The sequence below is a fragment of the Xenopus laevis genome, chromosome 5L (assembly GCF_017654675.1).
Source record: "Xenopus laevis strain J_2021 chromosome 5L, Xenopus_laevis_v10.1, whole genome shotgun sequence".
Lineage (NCBI taxonomy): Eukaryota > Metazoa > Chordata > Amphibia > Anura > Pipidae > Xenopus > Xenopus laevis.
In genome coordinates, this window is record NC_054379.1 from 73270068 (window position 1) to 73290198 (window position 20131).

A 20131-nucleotide genomic window follows, 5' to 3' on the forward strand; every position below is an offset into this window, starting at 1 on the left:
TTTGTAAGAAACAACTTTGGTGATAGTGAGCAATATCCCATTATTGCTTTAAGTTCAAGCCAGTGCAACATATTCAATAAAACAAATGTCATAATTAAAAAAAAAGTTGCATTAGCTTCATTTTAATGGTTTGTTAAAACAGATGAAGATGTCATTTTGTTGTTATTTTTACATGTATGTATGTATGTATGTGAGGCTAGTATAAGCAGCTGTGAATGTAAAAAAAGAAAAAATACACCTTCTTGGTTAAAATATATATAATTAATTCTTTGTCCTTTTCACTTTGTTTTTATTTGCAGAAATTTTGCTTCATCTCATTGAAGACATCTGAGATCTTCGTTCATTCATTCAACTAATTAGATATGGACTTTTGCTGGGATTCTGGGAACATCTCTTGCCTTAGGACCAGCAGGGCTCCTATAAATTACTCTGCTATGTTCATTGTAATGGCTGGGGCTATAATACTCACAACCATAGGAAATCTAATGGTGATTATTTCAGTCTTACATTTTAAACAGCTCCATTCTCCAACTAACTTTCTAATTTTGTCCTTGGCCATTACAGATTTCCTTTTAGGATTGGTGATTATGCCTTACAGCATGGTGAGGTCATTAACATCTTGTTGGTATTTTGGGGACTTATTCTGCAAGTTGCATAGTTGCTTAGATATGACATTGTCTACAACCTCTATATTTCACCTCTTCTTCATTTCTGTTGACCGATATTATGCAGTGTGTCGGCCGCTTCATTATTGCAGAAACATAACTACTAATGTAATATTGATATTTATATGTATTAGTTGGTCTTTCTCTTGTATGTATTCTACTGGGCTTGTTTTTTCCAATGTACACACTGAGGGAATCCAGGAATATCTAGCCACATGTACTGGCTCCTGTTCTCTTGCTTTCAACAAGCTGTGGGCAGTAATTACTTCAGCACTATGTTTCTTTATTCCAGGGACAATGATGATCGGGATTTACATACACATCTTCTCTGTTGCCAATAAGCAAGCTAAGCTTGTTCACAATCAGCAGTATGTTCAGCCTGATAAAGCAAAGAATGCCAGGGCTGAAAGCAAAGCAGCAAAAACTTTAAGCATTGTTATGGGAGTGTTCCTATTTTGCTGGCTGCCATTTTTTATTGTAACAGTAGTGGACCCTTACACAAATTTTTCAGCTTCTGAAGATGTATACAATATAGTTCTATGGTTTGGGTATTTAAACTCTGCAATGAACCCCGTCATTTATGCATTGTTCTACCCATGGTTTAAAAGATCATTTGCATTCATTTTAAAAGGCTATATTTTGAAAGCAGGATCTTCATTTTCTCAAATGTTAAGTAGTAATTAACCCTGGTTGCATTTGTTGCTACAATTATATCTGAAGAAGTTATGCTGTGACATTTTAAAAAGGTTTGCCCCAGTCGAGTAAACTAAAGGAATATCTGAATTCTTACTGTAGCAAGAATTGAACATATTACCATATGTTTAAATATGGCAGGTTACAAATGGGTTAGATAATGAATAATAAGCATTTGCCTCAATAACCCAGCTATAGGAGACTGTTAAGACTTTTTGGTGCTTCAGGTAGCACACACAGATACACTTGGTTACTTTCATTTTATTTCTCTATAAATCTTTGGTGAAACATATAAAATGTTTCTATTTTGACCATAGTTAGTTATTATTCATATACAGTGGTAGTATCCATGCTAGCGTACGTTTGATGGGTTAGATAATGGGTTTTCTAGATAATAGATCCCATATATGTATTTGTCACAAGAATTATAGTATAGTATTATGAAAATGTGATATTAAGGTTCACCATAGAAAAATCCACCCACTTCTATTCATTCCTAAGGAAGTGTATTTATCAATGAGTGGAAGTTAAGTCCTTTGTTGTTGCTGACTTTATAATGCCAACTACCCCATTCTTTATCTCAGATTTAAACAATTACAAAAAAAGGTAAATATACACGATAAATGTGTGGGTTGTTACATTTACAGGTATGAGGCCTGACTTGCAGACTCCAGCATATGAAAAAGTCATATATAACATTGATCCATTACAATTTGCACAATTAACACTGGACATGGTTTCTGTGCATATTCTTTTTATTATAATATGTAAAAAAATGTATACTGATGTATATACAACCAATGTTTGTGTATATAAGTATATGAATGAACAGAGGGGCAGATTTATTAAGGTTAGAGAGAGTTTTTGATAGATATTCGCGTTCTGATTCATAACATCGATATTTATTAAATTGTTAATCAAAATTAGAATATACAAGGTTTTATAACTCGAGAACTTGATTAAGGCTATCTGTTCAGTAAATAGTTAAACTTTCAGGAAATGGTTAAAGGTTGCATGGAATGATTGGAAAGACTGCATTAGCAATCCAAACCCTCACCTGATGCTATTTTAGTTTTTAAAAACAGAGTGGAGTTAAAAATGGCTTGGCCCAAAAACCCTAATCTTACACTTTAGATTACCAGACCAATAACTGCTTGCCAAGAAATGCAGGGACATGGGAGGAGTAGCAGCACAACCAGGAGCAATATTCCCCTGTGATTCCTGGTGGGATTAAACAGCCTCATCAGTTAAGGGGGGGGGGTCCACAATTCCACTATCCTGCATCAGTCAGCTCTCCATGACCTCTTCATCCGACCGCAAATGCCAGAGGCCTGGCTTGTGGGAAAGTGATATGTTCCCTTTTCTAGCAATAGTGCTTAGCTATTTTTTTTCCATTCTTGAGTGTTTCACACTGATTTTTATGCCATATGAAGTCAAGGCTTCTACTGTATGTATCAATTAACAGATCACCAACTACATTACTATCTTACCAATGTATTGATGGAACGATTCATACTGTTAAGCACAAAGTATTGCTGGAACAAATGCACTATGCATCTTGGGACGTGTAGTTTACTTTATTGTGCACAATGTGCTAATGCAGCATGGACTCCCACTATACATTGATGATGATCTGGAACCTGAGATTGAGGGATATGTTGTGAGATGCAGGGATAACCAATTACAGGTAAGAAGAGTGTGTGAAAGGATCATCAATGCACACTTTATTAGTAAGTTGAACAAAGTACACTTTTCAATTTCTACCATCAACGGTTTGTGGGGCAGCTGAAGGTGAGGTGCTGGCGTAGCTGGAACATCTTCAGCTGTAAGCAGATCCATTCTTAGAAGGGAAAATAACACACTGAACATATGTTAAACATATTCAAACATAACTATTCTGTCTGATTGTGATTAAAGTTTTCTGGCCTCCTACTGTGTTATGCTTCTCTAACACACACATCATACACTACTTTGTAATGTTGGTGCTCACTCCCTGAAGATACAGACATGGAGAGTGACACATTCTTTGGCCACGCCATGACAGCTTCTACTAACTCATACATTCAGGTATTTACCACTTACTTTGCTAATAAAAAAGATGTTGAAAAATCTGAATCTTTTATTTGAATTATTTTGCAAATGCCAGTGTTTGTTTACCAAAGACAGCCTTTTGTGTGGCTAGTTCAGTAATATTTATGTGTACGTGTTTTTCTTGTAGAATCCTCACAAATCCCTTAATTTCTTGTCCCAACTTGGAACTGAAGTGGTAACGCTGATAAAAAAGGGGGTTTGGTATATAACCTGAAAAATGATGTACCTGCTCTGCATGTTTCAAATGACATTACCCATTTTTATTGACTTTTTGTACAGCACCTTGGCAAAAAGTAAAAAAAAAAACAGACACAGTTTTTTGTGAATTTATTGAAAAAATGTTTCTCAAGATATCACACATTTCATGACAAAGTGTTGCTTTTTTGTTAAACACCACGTAAACATTTATACAAAGCACAAAGTAATAACCAATGCTTTGTGTCTTTAAGGCATAACATACACCCGTGACTTGCTGTTTAAGTAGCACAGGCTGGAGGTGGAGGAGGAGGTACAGTAGTAGGCATTAGCCCATAGTATGAGATCTGGGTAGCCAAAGTAGGCCATAGGTAGCCAACAATACTTGTAAGTGCAAAGTAATAACCAACTCTTTGTGCTTTTAAGGCATAACATATAACTGTGACTTGCTGTTTAAGTAGCACATGCTGGAGGAGGAGGTAGCAGGCATTAGCCCATAGTATCAGTGTTGTGTAGCCAAACTAGGCCATTGGTAGCCAACATTATTTCTAAGTGCAAAGTAATAACCAACGCTTTGTGCCTTTAAGGCATAACATACACCTGTGAGTTGCTGTTTAAGTAGCACAGACTGGAGGAGGAGGAGGGGGTAGTAGGCATTAGCCCATAGTATGAGTGCTGGTAGCCAAAGTAAGCCATAGGTGACCAACAATACTTGTAAGTTCGGTTGAAAAAACACACGTCCATCAAGTTCAACCTTTGAACTCTATTTTAACCTGCCTAACTGCTAGTTGATACAGAGGAAGGAAAAAAACCCCACCTGAAGCCTCTGCAATTTGCCTCAGAGGGGAAAAAAAATCCTTTCTGACTCCAAAATGGCAATCAAACTAGTCCCTGGATCACCTTGTACTATGAGCTATCGTCCATAACTCTGTATTCACTCACTTGCTAAAAAGCCATCCAACCCCTTCTTAAAGCTATCTAATGTATCAGCCTGTTCAACTGATTCAGGGAGAGAATTCCACATCTTCACAGCTCTCACTGTAAAAAACCCCTCCTGAATATTTAAGCGGAACCTCTTTTCTTCTAATCAGAATGGGTGACCTCGTGTCAGCTGGAAAGACCTACTGGTAAATAAAGCATTAGAGACATTATATAGTGAATAAAGTAACCCCTCTTGTAAATTATAAGGATATTATAAGTTACAGAAGAGTTTCATGACCATATAAAAACATGAGGCCGAAGGCCGAGTGTTTTTATACAGGTCATGGAACTCCGAGGTAACTTCTAATATCCTCATAATTTGCAACTGGGGGTACTGTATTTATTATAATACACACATTTCAGTGAGTCATATGACAGAAATGACATCAGAACTCACCGTTTATAACTGATGACATCAGAACTCACTGTTTATAAGGATATAATTTACAAGATATTCATAGCTTTTGTGTATTATTATATGATTCCCTTATATATTTATACATAGCTATCACATCACCCCTTAAGCGCCTCTTCTTCAGCGTGAGCAACCCCAATTTGGCCAGTCTTTCTTCATAGCTAAGATTTTCCATACCTTTTACCAGCTCAGTTGCTCTCCTCTGGACCCTCTCTAATTCAATAATGTCCTGTTTGAGCACTGAAAACCAAAACTATATGGTATATTCTAGATGGGGCTTTACCAGATTGCCAGTTTGTCAAGATCCTGTTGCAATGCAGCATCCTGGATGGAATTAATTGGGCTGGATAGTTTTGTGTCATCTGCAAACACATTACTTGCAACACCCTCCCCTAAGTCATTAATGAACAAGTTAAATAAAAGTGGACCAAATACAGAGCCCTGAGGGACCCCACTAAGAACCTTACTCCAAGCAGAGAATGTACCATTAACAATCACATCTGTAGCTGATCCTGTAGCCAGTTTCCTAGCCATGTGCAATGACTTCATTAAGCCCAACAGACCTTAGTTTAGAAAGCAGTCGTTTGTGGGGCATGGTATCAAACGCTTTGGCAAAATCCAAATAGATCACATCTACTGCCTCCCTCCCCATTGTCCAGCATCTTACTTACCTCATCATAAAAAGCAATCAAATTAGTCTGACATGACCTATCCTTCATAAAGCCATGCTGATTGCTGCTCATAATGCCATTCACTAGGACAAAATTTTAATGTGATCCCTTAACAAGCCTTGCATGAACATAGGCTATTGTTACATGAATGTACAGTACATAACATGTAAAACACATACATACAGAGCTTGATTATCACATGTTACTTTTGAAGTAACACTGCACTAGTGATAAATACACAATGAACACTGAACACATATGTAACAAGTAACATTTTTAGGCAAGTGCATGTGTCTTAAGATTTGGCCAACACTGAAGCATGACATTAGAAATATGTTACAGCAAATCACTGGATTTAGATTTTCCAATTTAGATGTTGGTGCTGAAAACATCATAAGTATGTTAGAGCAAATGCACTTTGAGATGTTTTAAATGCTTTTCCAGATGTTATTGGAAAGAGTTGCAATAGATGTCATAATGGCACCCCTCACTGATGAGAATGCAGCACGATGGAAGGACATGTTGTTTGGGGTTCAGTCCCATTGCTGGGAAGCAGACAGAGTAGTTCCTGAAGCAGTGATTAGGGCAAAGTGGCCAGCAGACAATAGGCAAAGAGGACACTTTGGGTTGGAATGTGGTAACAGGGTCACAGACTGGAGCTAAGAGCATTTTTGCTTGTCCCCCCGGACAGGACCTTGTCAGGACCTTGTCCTCTTCCACATCCCCTTCCCTTCCACTGTTGAGGAGCATTAGGGGGTGGAGGAGGAGGAGCAGCAGAAGGAGCAGGGACTTGACCCTCAGCAGAGCCCTCTGGTTGGTGAGGCTGGGCTGTCAACACTGCCATCAGGTCATGGAATCCACAATGGATGCTCAAATTGATATCACGCAAGTGACCAATCATTTGAGACATCCATTGTATCATACAAAGATCCTGGCAGCGCTGTTGACGGAAGAATGGCTGCAAGTCCTGCATTAGCTCTGGATCCCCCGCAGGTGGCTAACCCAGTCGACGTCCTTGATTCTGTGCTTCTCCCCCAATCACAGGAGCTCCTCCTCTTCCGTCCTGCATGCCCCCTCCCTACCCTGGGGTCCTCCTCCTCTTCCCTCCTGCCCTGGAAGGAAGAAAGGAAGTTCATCTTAAACAAGTTCACCAGAAAACTCAAATGCTTCTGTTCTGGAATAAATACATTCAAGTTTACACCATTCAACTATCATAATAAATATGGTCATATTCGGCTTAAAAAAAAAAATTACTTAAACAAAACTCTAACACTCGAACCTTAATAAATCTGCCCCTTAATGTTATGCAAATCATCTGTACTGTCTAATGTCCCTAAACATTCCTGCAAAAAGAAAAGAAAGATGTAAAAAAAGAATGAACTATATAATGTAAAATTACATATTTGGTCACATTATAGGGATGTTACAAAAAAAGACATTTTTGACAAAGTGTACTTAGGACTTCAGTCTGTGTGGCAGTATTCACCTTCCAACCCATGGCCCATTGTTTACAGAAGCCGGAGCTCATATGGCTGAAGGTGGCCATACACGGGCAGATAATGCTGCCGATATCGGTCGTTTGGACCGATTTGACAGCTTATCTGCCCGTGTATGGGGGCTTCCGACGGGTCTTCCCGATCGATATCTGGCCACGATATCGATCGGGAAGGTTTGATTTTTACCCGACCGACCCGTCGGAGCCCCTTGGCGCATCGTAATTCGATCGTTCGGCCACACGGCCGAACGTTTGCATTACCCCCGATATAGCCATGCCGTTAATGGCATATCGGGGAAAGATCCGCTCGTTAGGCGATGTCGCCAAACGAGCGGATCTTTGAGTCTATGGCCACCTTTAGGCTTGAGTGGAGGAAGTGGCCCTCCGCCGAACTTCTGTCCTTTAGCGTTCCTTGTGACCAACTTTACCCTAATACACCACTTCAGGTCACTAGCGTTTATACTTAATGTGCCCTTCTCTGCGTACAGCGCTTACAGCATTTACTCTGTCTGCTACCTGCTGCCAGAGTTGTTTTCACCTGGCAGCATTAATGCGATGGGACTGAGCCCCAAATAATCACGACAGCACTTACTCCACCAGTGCTGCATTCTTGTCAGTGGTGAATCTGAGACCCAATTTTGAGCTGGGGCCCTCATTGCCATCATCCTCCTCATTGCCTCTCCTTTTGGCCCTCTCTTCCTCTCGTCTGCTGTATTCTCCTCCTCCCACCTGTGACGTATCCTTCCTGCCTTGAGATCCTCCTTCTCTTCCCTCCTGCATGCCCCCCTGCCCTGGACTCCTCTTCCCTCCTCTGTGCTCCCCCTCCCTGCCCTGGACTCCTCTTCCTCCTCTCACCTGCTTTTTCCCCTCCCTTCCCTGGGATCCTCCTCCTCTTCCCTCCTGCATGTCCCACCTCCCTGCTCTGGGGTCCTCCTCCTCTTCCCTCCTGTGTGCCCCCTTCCTACCCTGTGGTCTTCCTCCTCTTCCCTCCTGCTTGCCCCCCTCCCTGCCCTGAGGTCCTGCTCCTCTTCCCTCCTTTGCGATCACCCCCTGCCCTAGGGTTCTCCTCCTCTTCTGTCCTGCATGCCCCCCTCCCTGCCCTGGGGTCCTCCTCCTCTTCCCTCCTGCATGCCCCCCCTTCCTGCCCTGGGGTCCTCCTCTTCCCTCCTGCATGCCCCCCTCCCTGCCCTGGGGTCCTCTTCCCTCCAGGGTGCTCATCCTTCCCTGCCCTGGGGTCCTCCTCCTCTTCCCTCCTGTGTGCTCCCCCCTCCCTGCCCTGAACTCCTTTGCTTCCCCCCTAATTCCCCCTACCGCTAACTCCCCAACCTCCCTCTTACCTCTCTGTGCCCCTCCTTTGGGCACTAAGTTTCCATATACTGGGGGCTTCAGTCACTCGCCTGTCCCCCTCCACCTCCTCGGGGCTGGGTAGACACTCTCCTTCCTCCTCCTAACTCCTGGGCCTAGACTTTTTAAAAAAATCCCTGAGTTTGGGCAGCTCAAAAAACGTGAAAATGCTCCTAAAATAGCCTCTGGAGTGCTTCCTGTTCTGAAGAAAGGAAGTTCATCTTGAACAAGTACACCAGAAAACTCAAATGCTTCTGTTCTGGATTAAATACATTCAAGTTTACACCATTCAACTATCATAATAAATATGGTCATATTCGGCTTTAAAAAAAAAATTACTTAAACAAAACTCTAACACTCAAACCTTAATAAATCTGCCCCTTAATGTTATGCAAATCATCTGTACTGTCTAATGTCCCTAAACATTCCTGCAAAAAGAATAGTCTTTGTTTCTATGGTTGCAGTGAGAATACAAGGTCGTGGGTTATTTATTAAATACTTAAATGGAAATTACGTGTCACATCGCTTAAACAATCTAAGCCGGACCTTTCCCTGACATGTTTTGAAATATTTTCACATTATCAGTGCTTTTACTATTGTTTGAACTGGCCTTCGTTCAGATGTATTGCTACATTAGCAGGCTGTCTAAGCATAGACAGTAATAAGAAGTTGTATATCATTGGTGAATTGCTACTATTCTAAATAAATGTTATAATGAAAGCAGGAACCTGGTTTTAGTAATTGTATTTCTTTATGGGTTTTTATGGATATAAGGGTTATCATAGGAAGCAGTGGCCTCTTTCTTGTGAAAATAAATAGATTATTTCAACATGTTTACGCTAAATAAAAAAAACTTTTTGCCAAAGTACATACAAATGGAGAAAAGCATTTTCAACTTCAGTGACTTTATAGCTTCGGGTCTGCTGCTTTGCTTGTTGAGTCTTGTATGTTAAGGACCCCATTTATTAAACCTCAAAGTTTTTGTGGAAAAACATTTTTATTGATTTATCATACCCCTAAGTAAAAATTCAGAATCCAAAAATACGCCATCTCAAACCTTTTTAGGTCATGTAGAAGTCAATGGCAGATGTCCCTGAAGTTGTTTCTTGACATCATTATCTGCACTGGATAATCGGAAAAAGTTGGGAGATTCCTATGATAACCCAAAAAAGTTGGATTTGAGTTATTACATTGAAAATTTGATAAAAGTGAGTTTTCAGATCATCGATCATATGATCCAAATGGATGCTCGATTTTGTTGCAGCATTTTGTCGCTCCAAATTTTTTTTGAGAAAACGTATTGATAAATTAGTTCAATTTGTGAACGGAATCTTGGTCGAATTTGTATTCATAACAATCTCTACTCTGTCTTGTAGTAAATTTGAGACCAGAGAAGTATGCAGTGGTCGGTAAAATTCGTCCGAGTTTTACATATTAATTTTTTTAAAATAAATAATCGAATATTCGAATTTTAAGGTAAAATCTAATTCATGTGAGTTCAAAAAAAACATGAATTCAAAATTCAACCCTTGATAAATGTGATTCTATGGGGCAAATTTACCTAGGGTCGAATATCGAGGGTTAATTAACCCTCGATATTCGACTGCCGAATTGAAATCCTTCAAAGGATTTAGCGCTATTCTTTCGAATCGAACGATTAGAAGGATTTTAATCCATTGATCGAGCGATATTCCTTCGATCAGAAAATTGTTAGGAAGCCTATGGGGACCTTCCCCATAGGCTAACATTGGCCTCGGAAGGTTTTAGATGGCGAACTAGGGGGTCGAAGAATTTTGTAAAGAGACAGTACTTCAACTATCGAATGGTCGAATAGTCAAACGATTTTTACTTCGAATCGTTCGATTCGAAGTCATAGTAGTAGTCGAAGGTCGAAGTAGCCAATTCGATGGTTGAAGTAGCCATATTCAACCATTCGATATTCGAAGTATTTTTTCTTCTATTCCTTCACTCGAGCTAAGTAAATGGGCCCCTAAATGTTTTAGTTTTATTTATCCATACTGTTAGAAATATGAAACATCAAAGAAAACAACCAAGTACTATATGTAGGAATACTTTATGATACCTAAAATAAATATTTACCCAATGAGTTAATTTTACATACAGTTTTTTTTAATGTAAATTTCTATTAAAAATGTGATGTTGCTAAAAATGAAAAAGGTACTGAAAAATTCAGACAGCTAAATAATTGCATACTTGCAAATGTATTTCTCCAAAGGAGCATGTTACTGGATTTTTATAACACCTTATTTAAAAGCATAAATAAAATATTTACAGTAGAACCCCCATTTTATGTTTTTCAGGGGACCAGGAAAAAATTATGTAAAATCCGGGAAAATGTAAAATCAGGCAAATGTGTTAAAGTAACTTTTTTCTTCAAGTACTGAAAGGATATAAGCACAGGAGTCAGGTTTACTTTGAGACGCAATATTTACTGTATTAATAACAAAGGTTAAACTTTGCAGCGTTAATGTTACACTATTGGGGGCATGGGTCGCTCTGTCAGTCACATACACAACCTAAAGCAATAAGTGATTGGCGCAGGACTCTATAAGGGGCAGACTAATTGGAATTGACCATTTACAGACTTACAGAACAAATTCAAAATATACATGTGGTTAGTATTTTAAAACTCTTTATTTCATAAATAATAACATTCATAGAGGAAAAAAGCAGTTTTTGGGTACATCAGGACATAATTTTGATGTAAAATCCAGGAAAATATTACTTAAAATCAGGGAAATGCATTATAAATTGGTGGAACCACAAATAAAAAATGTAAAATGTTGGAAAACTTTAAAAAGGGGTACTTAAAATCGAGGTTTCACTGTATCTATATTGTGCCACCTCTCTCACAGGTGCACCTGTGAAATACGATATCTGTGTAAGGTAACTAAAGAGCACCTACAGTATTCTCTCCAAGGGCCACCAAACATATACAATCAACCTGTAGGTAAGGTAAGTATTGTCAAACCCTGACAGACCTGATGATAATGAGCTTACAAAATTAAAAGAGAGCAGCCAGGGTCACTTTATATAATGGGAATGTTCCCCCTCATATATTAGAAAGAGCTGTGTTGCACAAAGACTTCATCTATGTGATATTGACAGGAATTCAAATAAATTTAAATACAATTTAAAAGCTCTACTTATGGGCTAAAGTAATCCCAGAATACAAGCCAGGCTACCAAAGGAACGCTTTAGGCATTTGGATTGCTACTTATTGCTATAGACAAGAATAAGCAGCAATCCAACTTTTGGTGCCTAGACTTTGCAGATGAAAATGCCATCCAAATGATATTGGGAGTTTGGACCTAGGGTTTACACAACTAAAGTACTGAAATTGGCTTGAATTCCTGTCGTTATTTCTATAAACTGTACAAAGTATAGCAGCAGTCAGGCAGCAGACAGCAGTGCTGATAAACAATACAATAGATAAATTAGCTCTGGAGTGCTTCAGGGTGGCCATCTCTGCTGTAAATAGCCTTCAAACTGACATCTATTTACTTTGGAGAGCCTCTGCCTGCATTATGCAATGATTACCATTCCACAGACCAGTTTAGTTATAAAACACTGATGCAGTGTAAAAAGTGGCAAAGGAATGTGTGTCGACCTGGGACACATTTAAAAAACAAATGGAGACAAACTCCTGCTCCCCATGCGCCCGAAAGTCACGAAGTTTCCGATATCTTTTTTTTTTGCTTAGGGGGTTGAATTCTCCTTTAAGTGCTAATTCATGAAGCACTTGAGCCCTGGGTCTTGCTGCACTCTACATCTCATGTCAGTTCAAAAAAATAGTTTGAGGTGGAGAGTAAATGCAATGACAGAAGCAAGGCAGCCCTTACCATCTTCCAGAGGGCAGGAAGCATAGGGCTCCTTTGAGGCCTAAATTTGACTTCTGAATGAGGAAGGGGAAGGTAGCTTAAAAATGCTTTTACCAGGGCATGGTGCAAATTAGAAAAGACATGACAGCAGACACCTGCCTTTTGGGCTTTGCCCCCCTGCAACACCAATTGTAAATGACTCCTCCTTGAATGAACTATAGCATTGTCATATTCTGCTCCAAACAATTGTATTGTTCTAGAAACCCTATGAGCTACTGGTAAGACTAGATACAGTCATATGAAAAAGTTTGGGAAACCCTCTTAATTCTTTGGTGTTTTGTTTATAATTGACTGAGCTTTCAGTAGCAACTTCCTTTCAATATAACATGCCTTATGGAAACAATAGTATTTCAGCAGTGACATAAAGTTTATTGGATTAACAGAAAATATGCAATATTTTCATAATAAAATTAGTCAGGGGCGTAAATTTGGGAACCCCAACAGAGATATTAAATCAATACTTAGTTGAGCCTCCTTTTGCAAATGTAACAGCCTCTAGACGCCTCCTATAGCCTGTGTCTGGATTCTGGATGGTGGTATTTTGGACCATTCGTCCATACAAAATCTCTCCAGTTCAGTTAAATTTGATGGCTGCCGAGCATGGACAGCCTGCTTCAAATCATCCCATAGATTTTGGATGATATTCAAGTCGGGGAACTGTGAGGGCCATTCCAGAATATTGTACTTCTCCCTCTGCATAAATGCCTTTGTCGATTTCGAAGTGTATTTAATGTCATTATCTTGTTGGAATATCCAACCCCTGCATAACTACAGCTTTGTGACTGATGCTTGAACATTATCCTGAAGAATTTGTTGATATTGGGTTAAATTCATCCAACCGTCGACTTTAACAAGGGCCCCAGTCCCTGAACTAGCCACACAGTCCCACAGCATGATGGAAGGATCCTCCACCAAATTTGACAGAAGGTAACATGTGTTTTTCTTGGAATGCGGTGTTCTTCTTCCGCCATGCAAAGCGCTTTTTGTTATGACCAAATAACTACATTTTTGTCAGTCCAAAGCACTTTGTTTCAGAATGATTGTGGCTTGTCTAAATGAGCTTTTGTATATAACAAGCGACTCTGTTTGTGGCGTCAGTGCAGAAAGGGCTTCTTTTTCATCAACCTGCCATACAGATGTTCTGCAACTTGTGCTGAAATGTGTCTGTAATTTGGAATTCATACTTTAAGACTACTAGCAAATAATTTAAATGTTAAAAAACCCCAATAGGCTGGTTTTACCTCCAGTAAAGCATAATTATATCTTAGTTTGGATCATGTACACGGTACTGTTCTATTATTACAGAGAAAAAGGAAATTATTTTTATGGGAGACGTCCCTTCTGTAATTAGGAACTTTCTGGGTAAGGGTTTCTGGATAACCCATACCCGTACCCATAGCAAGTGTTGAAAAAAAATTAGACTATCATACCTTCTTTATTATAAATGAAAGTATTCCTTAGATGACAACATTAAAATGCCCATTTATTAAAAGTCAAATATTGGTGGTATTAGAGCTCTTTGAAATCACAATTAAACTTTCTCTTTCTCTAAAACCACAAATGCCATGAAAGTTATTAAAAGATCTGAATACACAAAGTACGAATGGAAATAGTGCTGAACGATCCTGGAAAAAAAATAAGAATATTGTCTAAACCTACAACAATTACAAGCAAAATATATGAGCAAAAATATTTGAAAACCTCAAAGCCTGAATGGTTTTAAAAAAAAAAGTCCAGTAGTATGGAACCTCAACTACTTTTACTTGGTTTTGTACTAGAGCTTTTTATGGTTTTTACACTAAAGAAATTAAGAACTAATTTTTAGACAAAAAATACAATTCGTAAAATAAAAAGGAAACCCAAATGTTGGTGAGGTTAACATTACCAAGTACTTAAAAGAAAAATATAAATGTTTTTTTTAAATAATTGAAATATTCACACATATTGTACAATGCATACTTTCTTTATATATACTGCATATTTTATTTTTTACTTTTCTGTTATTTGAGAGTCGTTATCATCTTCCTTGTGATTGTTAATCTGGAGTTATGCTTTATATATCACTCTGAATATAAAATGGTTCTCGAAGAGTCCTGGTGAAACACCTTACCAAAAAGAATCATTCTTAATGCTCTCTGGAACCACAAATAGAAAAAAGCATAAACCATTGGGTTAAAAGTAGAATTCAAATATCCTATCCATACAAAAGCATCAATGACAATTGGTGGGATGAAATAGTTAAGGAATCCATCAGTAGCAGTGCAAAAAAAGAATGGGGTCCAACAAATAAGAAAAACACCCATAATTATACCCAAAGTCTTTGCTGCTTTCCTGTCTCTGCTTCGGGAAACATGCTGGTTTACTCCAAGAGTTATCTGGAATGGGTTGTGGTTTGCTGAATCTTTAATTGACCTTGCTTGTCTCCTTGCTATTACATATATTTTTCCATAAACACAAAGCATAACAAATCCAGGGATATAGAATGATACCATTGCGGCCACAAGACCCGAGGTTTGGCTAAAAAACACTGCACATCCTCCAAAGCAACTGACCTGATTATAATAATAGCTTTCTGAGCCTTTAATATTCAACTCCAGAAATACCATTGTAAAGGCAAAAATAGCAGGTACCACCCAACTAGTAAAAATCATCAGAAGAACAGCAAATACATTCATTCTTGACTTATACCTCAAAGGATCACACACAGCAAAGTATCTGTCTAAAGAAATGAAGGAGAGGTGGAAAATTGATGATGTGCTGAGCATAATGTCAATACTGGTATGGATTTTGCAAAAGAGATCTCCAAAATACCAGCAGTTCTCCACTGATCTCACCATGCTATAGGGCATCACACAGCTTCCTAGCAGAAAGTCTACGGTAGACATGGAGAGGATTAGGTAGTTTGTTGGAGTATGAAGCTGTTTAAAGTGGGCAATAGAGATGATAACGGCAAGGTTGCCGGCCACTGTTGCCAGTATTGTGCTGACCATGAAGACATACATAGGGATCCTTATATTGTTTGACCACCCATTCTTTTCACAGGATCTGTTTACAGACTCATAGCAGTATTGTATCTGCATTGTTCCAAAACCTTGCTGAACGTGGTCTGTTGGTTTCTATTTTAAAATATCTCCTCTTGCTGTACCTTGGGTGTTTTCTTTTTCCTCATGGAAATTCCAAGGCCCAGAACACTGCATAGATGAAGAAATAAATATGTAAAACACAAAATATTATTATGTAGTAGTAATTTATAAGACAACACAAGTTGTAAATACTAGCACTTTATATATGTATTCATAAAGCAATTCAGCTGCTAGTGCTTTGCAGCTAGGACTTAGTACAAAGGTTCCAAATTCAGCTGTAAAATGTACAGACTTTACAGACTTTCTGTAAAGTGAATGTAAGGGCCTGATTTAAGATCGCTCGAGTAACCATTAAGGAAACCCAGCATAAGTTTCTTCTGGGTTTCGGTCCAAAAAAGCTTGGCTATTTCAGTAACTTTACCCGAACAGGTTTTTTTTAATAAAGAATAACTTCAGCTCCTAGAAGCTGCAAAAGTTTTCCTTCATTATAAAAACCTGTTTGTGAAAAATTAAGGAAATAGCCAAGCACTTTTTTACATGAAACCGGACGTTCTTTAAGAAACTCATGCAGTGTTTCCTTAAGGATTGCTAGCGCTGAAAGGATTGAGCAATCTCAAATCAGGCCCCCAAGTCTATGCATCAATGTTTCAGTAAACTTTAGCGAGCAAGCTTGGCAGCTTCTTGATAATCTTGGTCATTTTGGTTTTACAATGAAAAGTATGCCAATACAGACATATATAAAAACTCTTTCAAAAACTCCCAACTAATAGACAGGTCAGAGAGTTTAGCAGCATATGGCTACACAACTGAAATATTGGACACCATGTTTGGTCCTTGTGAAGTAGATAATAAATAACTTCTCCATTTGTTGTTACTCCTTTGTTTGCAGAAGTCTATTATGCAGTCTATTATCTGTGCACTGGTTATTTAATTATGTATTAATTAAGTTGTTTTAATTATGATGTGTGCCCAGTTAAGCTCAATAAATAAAACCATTGCACAACAGCTGAGGCAGTTCAAGCATTATAAGGCTGAATAAACATTAGTTGTTATATTTTGTTATATATATATATATATATATATATATATATATATATATATATATATATCTCCATAAAAAGAAACCAGCAACTACAGGGTATTGTTCAAAAATCAAAAAAGTGTATTAAAGAAAAGCATGTACAGCCAACGTGACATTTCGGTCCCTATTGGGACCTTTCTCAAGGCCATATATATATATATATATATATATATATATATATATATATATATATATATATATATATATATATATATATATATATATATATATATATATATATATACAAATATGGGACCTGTTCCAGAATTCTCAGGACATGGGGTTTTCCAGATAGCGAATGTTTCTGTAATTTGAATCTTTATACTTTGTCTACTAGAAAATCATATAAACATTAAATAAACCCAATAGTCTGGTTTGCTTCCAATAAGGATTAATTAAATCTTATTTTGGATCAAGTACAAGGTACGGTTTATTATTACAGAGAAAAAGGAAATCATTATATATATATATATATATATATACTCCAATGAAGTACTACATTATTTGTTACCAGCACCCAGGCAGATGATATATTTTTGTGTGAGTGCTCTTCCATTGGGGCTATATAAATGAATAAAGTACCCCCCTATAAAATATAAGGATATTATAAGTCACCGAGGTATAAATCCCATCTACTATTTTAACTTATTTATTAATAAAAATAACTTAAAAAATTTGGTGAGGGAAAAGATGCGGTAAAATCGAGTGAACACACAAATTTTTCTGATTTGCCACCCGAATCTCTAGATTTTTTTTCTTGCTCTCGGCCTAAACCCCACATTTTTCAGATTATTTGGTGAAACCCAGAGCAGATTACAATCTTGTAAAAGGGACATCTGCCATTGACTTCTACATGGCCTTGGCAGGTTTGAGAGGGCAGATTTTTGGATTGAGACGTTTAGCAGTTTCGGGTATAATAAATCTCGGAAAACTCTTTTTTTCCCACTTAAAATTTTAGTTTTTCCATCAAAAAACCGTGACCAGAAAAAAAATTGTGTTTTAGTGAATAAATTAAATTATATTGTTAAGAATTGGTTGAGTTCTGTCTGTATTAGAGATGATGATTTAGGGTCATTCAGGGAGATAATACACCACTTGTAATTACTTTATAGGCTTAGTAAATGATTTACTGATGTGGCTGTTGTGTATAATTATATTTCTGAAAAAGCTTAATCTATTCAATGGAGTCAAGACTATCAAAGCTAATTACTTCTGCTATTTATGTTCAGTGAAAAAGCAGAGCAAACACAAGTATCATTGAATGTATCATTTAATAATGTGACTCATGTACCAGAGCAGACATTATCAGTCACTACAAGCCTGGCACAGTAAATCCCCAGAAATATTACTTTTACATCAGTTATACTGTTTTTTGGTTACATAAAGTTGCACAACGTGTGCTGCATATTTAATGGAAAAAATAAGAGAATGGAATAGAGCATCCAAAATTTGCTATGCAGAGTTCCAATTCTCATACTTATAGAACAACGGGAAAGGGTTATTTAGGTCAGTATTATGTATGTTGAATTCCAGGGCAGAGCTTATTTATTTTTCATTTATTATGTTATTATTTATTTCATTAATTCTGGACACAAACACACACAAATAAAGTATATATTCATTCACATACACATATACATAAATACAACTGATTGTAGAACTGCATATTCTGTCCAAGAATACATCCAAGCACCTCTCTAAAAGGAATTGATGGAATATGATATCACCTGGTAGGGTATTCTAATTTCCACAGACTCAACTTCCTCAGAGTGAACAACTATTTGCATTACTTCTGGTGAAAATACATTATATAGAAAATATACCAAACTTTTTGTTTATAATGTCCTCATGTGTGTGCCTAAATGTGAGACACCTCAAAGTGATCAAATATGATGGAAATTATAGGATGGGACCTCCACAAAATTATATCATATTTCACTTACATTCCCCTAGCTTAATTTGGGGAAATGTAATTAAATTTGCAATGACAACACATTTGCGCACAAATAAGAATACAAATTTGCATGTGGCAATGTAATATTCTTCATTAGACTTTTGTTGTATTGCGATTCTTAATTGCACATTGCAAACTTTTAAGATGTACTTGAAGGTGGCGTACATTTTTGGAGCAAACATAACAACTTTTTCAGTAAGAAGTTTTATTACATACACTGTGCACTGTCACAAACTGTAAAATTCACAATCGCTATCCTACTGGTTTGTGATGCAAAGGGTTTGTAAAATATTTGTTACATTTGTGCATTTAGAGACCTGAATTCCATTCCCTCAACAGAAACGACTTTACAATTGCATTTTTAAAAGATGGCACCCCTGTATACTTTGGATGTAAATAAATTATGTGATTAAAGTAATATACAGTAAATTTGCAATGATACAGCCCAACGCGTTTCGTATTAGGTAATACTTCCTCAGGGGCAAAACAATTAACCTTTGCCCCTGAGGAAGTATTACTTAATACGAAACGCTTTGGGCTGTATCAACTTTATCCTAAATAAAGCCAATTATTATATCGTCACAGTGTCTACTTCTCCTATTATCGTATAAGATAATTAGTGCAAGTTTGTAAACCATCAGCCTCTCTGCACGAGACAATTACCCCTCTAGTTAGAAGCAATCTCTAAACTGAGACACAACCAACATCCTTCGTCCTTAAAAGAAGCCCCTCCTAGGTCCAGCATACCTGAACAAGCATACCGCAGAGGAAGGCAAACTCTGAAGGACCGGATCGGACGTTATCGGCGGCCCCCCCAACCACACTACCGTGGTGCTTTCCATACGAGGGTAACAACTCCACTGCAGGCACTTCTTAGGATCTGAGGAGCCGCCTCGAGTTCCAGAGTGTTCGAGCAGACACTGCGCTGAGTAGAAGGCCATTCTGAGGCATCTGACTGGCAACCATCAGATTCGCATCTATCGCATTACTGAGGGGTAAGCGCGGACGGTAATTCACCGTCCATATACCATACCAACTCTATTGCACTATTGTAGTTTTTTCCCTTTAGGTAAAAACCAGACGCAAGTCCTGATAAAGTTACAAACATCTACGGGCACGATAATGACAAGGTGTTTGTGAGTAGTTTCACATACAAATATAGTACGTCCTGGTATAGGCTTACTACACTATTGGGATTGCTTTTTCTTTATAGGTTTGGAGATCGTGACACTGCTGTCCAGCGCACCTAGCTCTTATGTATGTGTGGTGTCTGTGTGTCTGTGTATGCTAATGTTCATGAACAAACTGTTGATATATACTTGCGGGGCCCCACTCACTTTACATGGCAGTGTCTCTCCTTGCTTGGCCCCCCAACCACAAGCACAACCTGCCTTCCTGCCTGCCTATTCTCCTGGCACTCCCATCTGTCACCGTTATGGAGCTCCTCTCCTGCCCCATCAACCTTCTGGGCCCCAGGCAGATCTCTCCTTCACCCCCCTGGCCCCCCCACCACTTTCCCTACCAACCTGCTGGGCCACTAGCCACAACCTCTGCCAGCTAG

At 38.1% G+C, this 20131-nt stretch overlaps 2 protein-coding genes across 2 annotated transcripts; one reads left to right on the forward strand and one right to left on the reverse strand.

Annotated features, from left to right (window-relative positions):
• The first annotated feature begins 362 nt into the window (after positions 1 to 362).
• Positions 363 to 1349, forward strand: LOC108705430 (trace amine-associated receptor 4). Its single transcript, XM_018242307.1, has one exon. The coding sequence runs from the start codon at positions 363 to 365 to the stop codon at positions 1347 to 1349; it is 987 nt and encodes a 328-aa protein (XP_018097796.1).
• A 12415-nt stretch (positions 1350 to 13764) lies between these two features.
• Positions 13765 to 15532, reverse strand: taar1.L (trace amine associated receptor 1 L homeolog). Its single transcript, XM_018242310.2, has one exon. It carries the CDS (start codon positions 15530 to 15532, stop codon positions 14513 to 14515), a length of 1020 nt encoding a protein of 339 aa, XP_018097799.2. The 3' UTR covers positions 13765 to 14512.
• Positions 15533 to 20131: the final 4599 nt, after the last annotated feature.

Excerpts from the sequence above, each read along its gene's own strand:
- LOC108705430 (XM_018242307.1), top strand. The coding sequence starts at position 363 with ATGGACTTTTGCTGGGATTCTGGGAACATCTCTTGCCTTAGGACCAGC.
- taar1.L (XM_018242310.2), bottom strand. The coding sequence starts at position 15,532 with ATGCAGATACAATACTGCTATGAGTCTGTAAACAGATCCTGTGAAAAG.